The sequence below is a fragment of the Eucyclogobius newberryi genome, unplaced genomic scaffold, assembly GCF_026437365.1.
Source record: "Eucyclogobius newberryi isolate DKJ021-1_F unplaced genomic scaffold, fEucNew1.0.hap1 SCAF_2, whole genome shotgun sequence".
In the NCBI taxonomy this organism is placed as follows: domain Eukaryota; kingdom Metazoa; phylum Chordata; class Actinopteri; order Gobiiformes; family Gobiidae; genus Eucyclogobius; species Eucyclogobius newberryi.
The window spans coordinates 24,400,569-24,410,084 of NW_027315834.1; the positions used below are offsets into that span (position 1 = coordinate 24,400,569).

At 41.3% G+C, this 9,516-nt stretch overlaps 1 protein-coding gene across 5 annotated transcripts in view; it reads left to right on the forward strand.

The window, feature by feature from the left end:
* Positions 1–9,254, forward strand: part of LOC140367965 (probable E3 ubiquitin-protein ligase HERC1) — a 28,037-nt gene extending 18,783 nt beyond the window's left edge. For 3 of the 5 annotated variants that reach the window (XM_072454778.1, XM_072454775.1, XM_072454776.1), the window contains exons 52-80: positions 75–294; positions 377–651; positions 790–917; positions 1,215–1,345; positions 1,428–1,652; positions 1,757–1,884; positions 1,967–2,166; positions 2,274–2,364; positions 2,900–3,028; positions 3,121–3,219; positions 3,313–3,486; positions 3,566–3,847; positions 3,939–4,004; positions 4,063–4,188; positions 4,271–4,409; positions 4,504–4,685; positions 4,779–4,934; positions 5,042–5,164; positions 5,246–5,348; positions 5,447–5,616; positions 5,678–5,816; positions 5,901–6,070; positions 6,148–6,317; positions 6,417–6,582; positions 7,567–7,643; positions 7,817–8,069; positions 8,156–8,308; positions 8,434–8,739; positions 8,962–9,254. In XM_072454778.1, the coding sequence (XP_072310879.1) occupies positions 75–294; positions 377–651; positions 790–917; positions 1,215–1,345; positions 1,428–1,652; positions 1,757–1,884; positions 1,967–2,166; positions 2,274–2,364; positions 2,900–3,028; positions 3,121–3,219; positions 3,313–3,486; positions 3,566–3,847; positions 3,939–4,004; positions 4,063–4,188; positions 4,271–4,409; positions 4,504–4,685; positions 4,779–4,934; positions 5,042–5,164; positions 5,246–5,348; positions 5,447–5,616; positions 5,678–5,816; positions 5,901–6,070; positions 6,148–6,317; positions 6,417–6,582; positions 7,567–7,643; positions 7,817–8,069; positions 8,156–8,308; positions 8,434–8,739; positions 8,962–9,147 (4,767 nt within the window). In that variant the 3' untranslated portion in view covers positions 9,148–9,254. The remainder of the gene's footprint in view (positions 1–74; positions 295–376; positions 652–789; positions 918–1,214; positions 1,346–1,427; positions 1,653–1,756; positions 1,885–1,966; positions 2,167–2,273; positions 2,365–2,899; positions 3,029–3,120; positions 3,220–3,312; positions 3,487–3,565; positions 3,848–3,938; positions 4,005–4,062; positions 4,189–4,270; positions 4,410–4,503; positions 4,686–4,778; positions 4,935–5,041; positions 5,165–5,245; positions 5,349–5,446; positions 5,617–5,677; positions 5,817–5,900; positions 6,071–6,147; positions 6,318–6,416; positions 6,583–7,566; positions 7,644–7,816; positions 8,070–8,155; positions 8,309–8,433; positions 8,740–8,961) is intronic. The other 2 variants (XM_072454777.1, XM_072454779.1) reach the window with 1 other exon arrangement.
* The last annotated feature ends 262 nt before the right edge of the window (positions 9,255–9,516 follow it).

A 9,516-nucleotide genomic window follows, 5' to 3' on the forward strand; every position in this document is an offset into this window, starting at 1 on the left:
CTATTTTGTGAAGTTATACTTGCAAACTAACCACACAGTTACCATCTTAAAGAAACAACTATTTGTGTCCATAGGAATTAATGGCTGCAGCTACTGGAGTGAATATCGGAGCAATTACAGACCCGCAACAAAGACTTTGTGTACATACAACAGCAATGAGCCAGTGTAGTCAGCAGAGAGACTATAATGACCAAAGAGCTTCCACTTTCCTTGTCACACAAAGTCTGGTGTCTCTGCTCACAGAAAAGGGCATTTATTGTTACAGCCAGGAGCGATTTGAATGTGATGCTAATGGTAAGAATGTCTGATCAAACTATATGTAATGGACTTTTTGATTAATTCATTTCTAAATATTATATGTAATTTTACTATACAGCAGACGTTAGACAAGAGGGTTCTTCCTCATCCCTACCTTCATCTCCTCTACCTCACCTGGTTAGAGTAGGTCCTCTGGAGTTGTCAAATGCACTGGCTGCATGTGTCCTGTCTGCGCGACTCACAAACACACACCGGCAGTGGGCAGCTCAGCAGCTGGTGAAGGCGCTGGCTGCTACGGCAAGAGAGGGCCTTCCCCGGCCACAGACATACAGTGATCTCACTGGTGATTTGAGGAAATGCCCTCTCAGACGTCTTGAAGGACATTACAATAAGGTTTTCATAATGCTGACCTCTATTATTTCAATTACTGCTTTAGTAACTAGTTTTAACTTAATTATGGCTGTCACCTTTTTGCTTCAAATCAGGCTTGACCTTTCATTTATACTAAGTAAGCTTGTATTTCATTTTTAGGTGGTGAGTTCTTCTTGGAACAAGGAGCAGAATTTCCTGGCCACCTGCTCTCAAGACAAAGTTGTGCAATTATGGAATATCAAAGCAAATGTTTTGGAGTTACAAAATACCTTCTCCTGTGTTGCAAGGTATTTTTAGTCATCTTGGAAAATAATATATAGGGCTTTTAAATATCATAACAAGTTCAACATGTTATGTTTTAGGTTAGGTGCTTCTTGTAGCTGAGAAGCTATTGTTTTATAAGGAAAATAAATTTATATAAGCAATGAAATGCTTAAAGTTGACAAAATCTAGTTCAGACCACTAATCTAAGAACCCTTGGAGACCCCTTGAGAATTTTGGGTCCCGACCCCCAGGTTGGGAATAACTTATAAAGGTCATACTTTGCAAACCAGACATTTGTTGTGCGTTTTCTGTTTTTGCAGCAGGACTGACTGGTCAAGCACAGAGAGACCTGGCATATGCCATCATCACATGCCTCCTGTCTATTGGAGTGCTGGGGGAGATTTTTTGGCTACTTCTGAGAAAAAACTCATAAGTATCATGTACATTAAGGGTAAGCTATTATAAATAGGAGGATTTGTCATTCATAGGTTGAATTCATTATGTTTGGATGTCTTTCTTTGTATCCTTTACAGGCTCTCACTGTCATGTGGAAGCTCAGTTGTCTCGTGTCACAGCCCTTTGTTGGGCACAATCCCTCAGTGTGTGGGGTCTTGACCAACCAGGCTGTGAGAGCAGGCCTGCTGCCAATCTTCTTGTTGGACGACTTGATGGTTCTCTCTGCTGGATGCAGGTCACATTACAAGAAATGCATTTGTATGTGAGAAGCACTGAACTAACCCACTGCTACCGGAAGGAAGGTATGAGGACTGCTCAATATTGAAAGCCACACACAAAGACATGTATATATCTGTGGTACTAAGTACTAAGCGGCTATATTCTTGTTCTTGAAACTTGCCCTCAGCTCCCCAATGTTTAGCATGGAATAGTGAGGATAGACCATTTGCAGCTGGATATCCTGATGGAAAGATTCTTTTGAGTGCCATTGACACTGATGAAGATGAGCAGCCAGAAGTGTTGACCGTTTACTCAGTTTGTGAACTAATCTTACTTACAGTTTGAAATTAAATGTGATATTATTCTTCATTCTAAATGGCCATTTGTTATTTTTCAGGAGGGATTAACATCTCTTAAATGGGACCCCACTGGACAGCTACTCCTGTGTCTCAGTCGGTCAGAGCTTGTTAGGATTGTGGGACGGTCTGGGGTAACATGGGTCACTCTGCACTCTCTGATGCACACAGGTATTGTTAATGTCAGTGAGTGGTGCCCTCTCCCAGGCAGAGGATCTGATCCCAGGCTCATGATGGCAGTGTAAGAGCTATTTTCATAATCGTTAGATTTAACCCAAATGTTAAATATGCTGACATCTATATATTACTATCTTATAAAGGATGTAAATGTAAATCTTTGTTTCGCAGGGGCTGTCAGAATGGTTCTGTGTTTATCTGGACACTACCTCAGCCAAACCCACAAAATAGCTTTTCCAGCAGTGATAACTGTTCTGCGAAGGTCAGTTATACTGTGTATTTTAAATGTAAAAGGATATATTTTAATCATAGCTCAATACAAGGAATAAAAAGTAGGACTTATGGAGATTCACAGAGATGGGCAGTTTATTTATTTATTCTTTAATTACCTAGGATATCAGTGGGTATTAATTGGCTTGATTTGGATTTGTTGGAGGATTAACTTTAAGAGTAACTGTGACAGTTAAGCAGGGATGCACACTCACCTAAATGGGATAGGGTGCCATGATAGTTGTTTAATTTGTGACAATTTTGACAACATTTTTTGGTGTCTTTAACTGTAGTCCTCTTCAAATAAATTGTCCGTTTGTTTCACTTACCCATCTACCCAATTCAAATCATTAGATCATAAAGGGCAACATAATTCTGAATACCTGCCCTATGTTTTTAAGATCTTCCTTCTGTTAAGTTGTAGGCTGCATAGTTTGTGTTGCAACACTGGAATTTCCCCATTGTGGGACAAATCTTATCTTAATTGCTTATACTGAACATTTACTATGTCTTTCTTTTTTCAACAGGACCGTGCAGTTTGTATGTTTGTACTTCATGGTCACATTACAGCTGTCAAATCACTTTCGTTTTGTCCCAGTGGATTGGCTCTGGTTTCAGGGGGAATTGGAGGCCTCCTAAACATTTGGTCTTTACAGGTCAGGACACAAGTATCATTGCACTAATTTGCTTCTGTGCACTCTATACTTTTTCTAACGTGAAAAATAATTGAGGTGCTTTCTCCTGTTAGGATGGTTCAGTCTTGCAGACAGTGACAGGTTTGGGATCAGTTGTCAATACTACCTGGATCCCAAATGTGGGGGTAACTGCCTGTTTTGGAAGATCAAAGGTATATGAAGTATTTTAAATAAACCAAAAATAAAATAAATGATGATGGTAGTACAGCAACTATGCTTTGTGTCCTCTTCTCCTTTTCATTCAGGATGTTCTACTGATTTGCTGTACACCTGAGTGGATTCAGCAGAACCATGTGCTTGCTTCATGCCGCATGGCCCTTAGAAGCCAGAATATTTTAGGCTTAAACAGGGCACCTTGTCTGGCTGTGCTTCTGGAGAGGCTCCCATTGTTGCTCCAGGAACAATACAATTATGAAAAGGTATAGTGCACTGTACCTTCGAAGTTGGACTTACCTACGATAAGTGTTTTTTTTGTACCCCTGTATCTTCTTTATACAGGTCCATGTGACATCTGGTGACCAACTTGTCCACAGTGCCTTTTTGCAAACTTTGGCCTCGGTGGCTGTTGGTTTGTCTTTGGAAAAGCACCTTTGCCATTACCTTTTACCACCACATCACAGGTCAGCGGATTTCCACTCATGCCCATCCGAATGGAGCTGGCTCAGCATGTATGCCACCACTGTCCGCACTGCCGAGTCCATTTCCAGCGGCACAGCCTTCCCAGAATCATTTCTGTTTGAGTTTGAGGACATTATTGACAACGAAACTACAGTAGCTCTGGTGAGTAAGACATTTACTGAAACACGTCCTATACCAAATATCTCATAATTTACCTGCATTGATTTACAAAATGTGTAACAATATTTGTTAGGATAATAGTAAATGGAGTTTCAAAATGGATGAGCAGTTGATGTCTTGGGCCACCACAAAACCAGAGGTAAACTAAATCACAGTGTAAAGAATGCAGTGCGACTATAAATTTAATTTTGTATTAGGATTGGCAACAAGGGGGTAAGAGTGAAGTTCACTTGTGGGGAAATGGGCGATATGGTCAGCTGGCAGGAACAGGTGTAAATCATATGGTGCCCACACTGGCACATTCCCTGTCTCAGACACAGCAGGTAAACTTTGATTCATTTTGCACATACTGAATTTTCTCTTTGTCTGCTGTAGATTTAGTTTACTTTTGCTTTTTCTCTCTAGATTGTTTGTGGTCAGAACTGTACCTTCCTGGTCCAGTCCAATGGGACTGTCCTGGCTCTGGGAGAAGGACAATATGGCCGATTAGGGCAGGGAAATTCTGATGACCTCTATGTGCCCACTATTATCTCTGCATTTCAAGGTACACATTTCAGTAAAACACAAACTATCTTTGATTGTAGAACTGTTTGTTCAATATTATATATCAATAATGTACTGTTTATGATCGCAAACAGGCTATGTGGTGACTCAGTTGGTGACATCCTGTGGTTCTGACGGACATTCCATGGCTTTGACTGAGACTGGGGAAGTTTTTAGTTGGGGAGATGGAGATTTTGGAAAACTGGGCCATGGCAACAATGAAAGACAGAGAAGACCTAAACAGATTGAGGCTTTACAAGGGGAGGAGGTCATTCAAGTAAAGATGCGCTTCATGATTTCCTGATTAATAACACTACATTTTTCGCAAACTTTTATTTAGATGATAACAATCATACTTTTCCTTTCCAAGCTGTCCTGTGGCTTTAGGCATTCTGCAGTGGTAACAGCAGATGGGAAACTGTTTACTTTTGGCAGTGGTGAATCTGGCCGTCTTGGTCTAAGGTCAACGTCTAATAAAATGCTTCCTGAAAGAGTGGCTGCTCTTGAAGGCTATCATGTGGGCCAGGTGAGACCAATATGATTGTTTCTCTAACAATCTTCTAGTGAATCTACTCGTGAAATTTATTTTGTAATTACACTGAAGGTCATTATAAAATGTAATCTTGTTGGCAGGTATCTTGTGGCCTCAATCACACTCTTGCAGTTTCACTTGATGGCATGGTAGTGTGGGCATTTGGAGATGGTGATAATGGAAAACTAGGAGGAGGTTCTTCATCTGCAAAATACTATCCACAAGTAAGACTGATGCAAAGAAAGGCAAATGTACATTTTTAAATTCTTACCAAATGTAATTATGTTATGTCGGTGGCTTTTAAGAAAGTGGAGCAGCTTTGCAACATTGGAATTAAGAAGGTCAGCTGCGGGACCCAGTTTTCTGTAGCTTTAGCATGTGATGGAAATGTGTACACATTTGGACAAGGTAATTTCTACATGTGATACTACTTCATGCACTGAAAAATGTATGATTTGAGCTGAAATGGTAATTAGCTGGGATTTTTTAATTTATTTTTCTCCCAGAGCGTATGATTGGCTTGCCAGACTCCATGCTTAAGAACAAGTCAAATCCTCAGGTAGTACCATCTTTTGAAGGGCTCTTCATTGAAGACATTGCAGTTGGCTGTGAGCATGCTCTTGCTCTTTCTTCCAATGGAGATGTTTATGCCTGGGGCTGCAACAGTGAGGGACAGGTAAAGTTAAGCTATATTTTTTGTTGAAACCAATATCCACTTACTCAAAATTATTTTCCAGCTTGGCCTTGGTCACTGCAATCCAGTGAAAGAACCCACCCTCATTACAGTGCTCCATGATAAAAACATCCGTCAGATCTCTGCTGGCCGCTGCCACAGTGCAGCATGGACAACACCTACTACCTCATTAAAAAACTCAGGTGGATGTAACGTCTTACAAATGCGATGTATGTTTGAGTTTTGCAAATGCACTAAGTATTAACTTTGGTATGGTCTTTGCAAAGGTGGTTCAGGAACGTTTCAGCTGGGCCTTCCCCAGTCAATTCCACCTCAATACAACACCCTGAAAGACTGCACTCCAAACATACTAAGCATGCGCCTTATGGTCCTCTACCACTTCTCTGACCTCATGTACAAGTCATGGAGACTACTCAGTCTGGACACAAAAAATCTGGTAGCCAAACAGTCTGTTTCTGTATTGTATTAATTATATGATAACATATTTATTTGTATAATGTTGAACCCGTTCAGGTGTCCACCTCACTTTACAGTTTAGGGACAACTGCCATCATCCGAGGTGAGCTTCGTGGACTCCTGTCACCCAAGGTTAACACTTTGCCACTGGTTCGTTCTATTGGCCGAACAATGACCCAGGGTAAAACATATGGTCCACAAATCACTGTGAAAAGGATTTCAACCAGGTAAATTAAACCAGATTATTGAAGTCAGAAATTGCACATACCATTTTATTACATTTCACAGAAAGCAGTTACAAGTTTAATAATTTTCTATATTCATAGGGGGAGATCAAGCAAGCCCATCTTTGTTCAGATCGCTAAGCAGGTGGTGAATCTGAACCCTCTGGAGCTGAGGCTGCCATCACGAGCCTGGAAGGTCAAGCTGGTTGGAGAGGGAGCAGATGATGCAGGAGGAGTGTTTGATGACACCATCACAGAAATGTGCCAGGTAAGATTGAGAACACCAGCCAAATTACGTCATAAGGCGCTGGTACAGCTGGCAGCCCGGTGTAAACGCTCTCTCTTCTTTCTCACACTTATTGTGCTTTATCTCCTATATTTTGTAAATATAGTTAGTATATTTTTTCTATTTTACTGTACGATAGGGACACGCGCTGGAATAGTTTTTTAATTCAACTGTTTTTGACTTTTTTCGGCGGGATTTGAGCGTTTTTCGTTGCGTTCGTTGTGTTGTTGTGACGTGAGCTAGCTCCGAGCGAGCCCACCAGCCCCCCCCCCGCGCCCTCCGGCCGCGCTAAAGTACGGCGTGTCGTCGGTACACGTTTATATACACGTTTATATGAAAGAGGAACTTCACGAACGATCGGGACACGCACTGGAATCGCTTTAAATTAACTTGTTTTGACTTTATTCGGCTGGATTGTGTGTTTTCGTCGTGTCGTTGCGATGTGTCTTGGCTCTGAGTCCCCCGGCTCCGGCCCCGCCCCCCGGCTCCGGCCCCGCCCCCCGGCTCCGGCCCCGCCCCCCGGCCGGTGCCGTACCGCGTTTCCACAAAGGAGGAACTCATGAAACTGCGGAGAACAGTCGTCTTACCCGGAGATCGTCACGTTATCCCGGCGCAATACTGACCTAACCTAATACTGATGTGCAATTCTGTCGTATGTGCAATTACTGTGAAATTCATGTGCAATCTATGTGCTGTCGTGACACATATTCATGTGCAATTACTGTCGGGATCACATGCAATGGTATTTATGTATTTATTTGTCTATGGGAGTTTTTATTTATTTATAGGAGATCTTCTACTGAAAGTGTTTTTCAGACTTCCTATAAGTGATCTGTTCTTCTGTATCTACCTCTGTATCTACCTGCGTTGCACCAATGAAATTTCCCCATGTGGGACAATAAAGGAATATCTTATCTTATCTTATAATTCCATAAGTCTTTTAATATTGTTTTTTCTTTGCACTAGGAGCTGCAGTCCAATGTGGTGGATCTTCTCATTCACACTCCAAATAGCTTTGCAGATGTTGGCAGCAACACTGACAGGTACATATGGCCTGGTCATATAATATATTTATTTTTAACGATTTTATGACATTGCTCAACTTAAATACATAAATAAGTAAATACAAAGTGTAAATTAATAATAATTCACAAAATTATAAAATAATAATGCATACAAAACATTTGATTTATTGCGGTCTTTTTCTTGATACAAGGTTTCTGTTGAATCCTGGAGCTCTGTCTGACGATCAAATGATACAGTTCCGATTTTTGGGCATCTTAATGGCTGTAGCTATACGTACCAAGAAGCCGCTGGACCTTCATTTAGCTCCCTGGGTTTGGAAACAGCTCTGCTCAATACCGTTGACAGAAAGTGACCTTGAGGAGGTGGATCTGCTGACCTTTCGCACTCTGCAGGGGATTCTTCATCTTGAGAACAGTGGGATCACAGAGGAGAATTTCCATGTGGTTAGCTGCTATAAACCAATTTAAGTAGGATGTTTCACTTTCTGCATTCTTGTTTTATTTCTAAATGCACCTCTCTGTCATTCAAGATGATCCCGCTTGACTCCTTTATGGCGCACAGTGCTGATGGAAGACTTGTACCTATAGTACCTGGTGGCCAGAACATTTCATTGAGCTTTGCCAACAGGACTGAATATGTGGAACAAGCCTTTCTCTACAGACTGCATGAAATGGATTCTCAGGTAAGAAAAAAAGATGAATACTAAATGTCCTTGAAGGGCTCCTCTCACAGCACCCTCACAGTCTGTTGTTGTTGTTCATCTTTTATGTTGATGATACAAAGCTGACATGGTTTTGTTGTTTCCAGGTGACCGCGGTTAAAGAGGGCATGTCCACCATCATCCCGGTGCCCCTCCTCTCCCTGTTGACAGCACAGCAGCTGGAGCAGCTGGTCTGTGGCCTTCCAGAAGTCTCTGTTGAGATGCTGAAGAAGTTGGTGCGTTACCGTGACATCACTGAGAGCCAGCAGTTGATTGGCTGGTTTTGGCAGAGCTTGGAGGAGTTTACCAATGAAGAGCGGGTTCTTTTTCTGCGTTTTGTGTCCGGAAGGTCCAGGCTACCTTCAAACCCAGCAGATATAAGCCAGAAGTTCCAAATCATCAAGGTTGACAGGGTAAGGATGTAAAACATGGCATTACTGATAATTAAGTGCAGAGCTCAACTACCCTGGGAAAGGGGATGAAGGTGACGACAATTACCTCACAGCAATGCAAAATATTTTAGTCTAGAGTATAAAGTTTAGTTAAGTTTTAGTCATATTTTGTTACTACACTATGGTAAAAGTGAATAATTTTGAAACCATACACATCTTGAGCATTTCTTTTGTTTATTTCAGCCCGTCAATGGCCTCCCTACAGCTCAGACGTGCTTCTTCTTGCTTCGCTTGCCCCCCTATACGAGTCAAGCCATCCTTGCAGAACGATTACGTTACTCAATTCATAACTGTCCCTCCATTGACATGGATAACTACATGCTGACTCACAACACGGACCCTGCGGACAGCTCTGACACAGAGGACTGAGGCAGCTCACACACAATGGAGAAATGAATGTATTTTCTCTGATGCCATGCATTAGATGATAGTGTTATAGAAATGGTGCAGTAGTGAACTGTTAATGTTTCAATCCATGTGCTGCAGTTTTGGCTTTTGTTTTAATACATGATTGCAAGCCATTAAACTACATGGATTTTTTGTTTAACAAGCCACAGAAAGTTCTAAATGTGCCTCTTAGTCATAGTTAAGTTAATTTAAATTAAATACTTTCTTATTTTTGTGTCATGCTGACAGTGTGTTATGTTTGTGCACTTAATAGTTGTAATAAATTTGATGAGGTTGTTTATATATTCTTCACAATTAAGCCAGTTTACAGCTTTTCCAATGTATTGACTC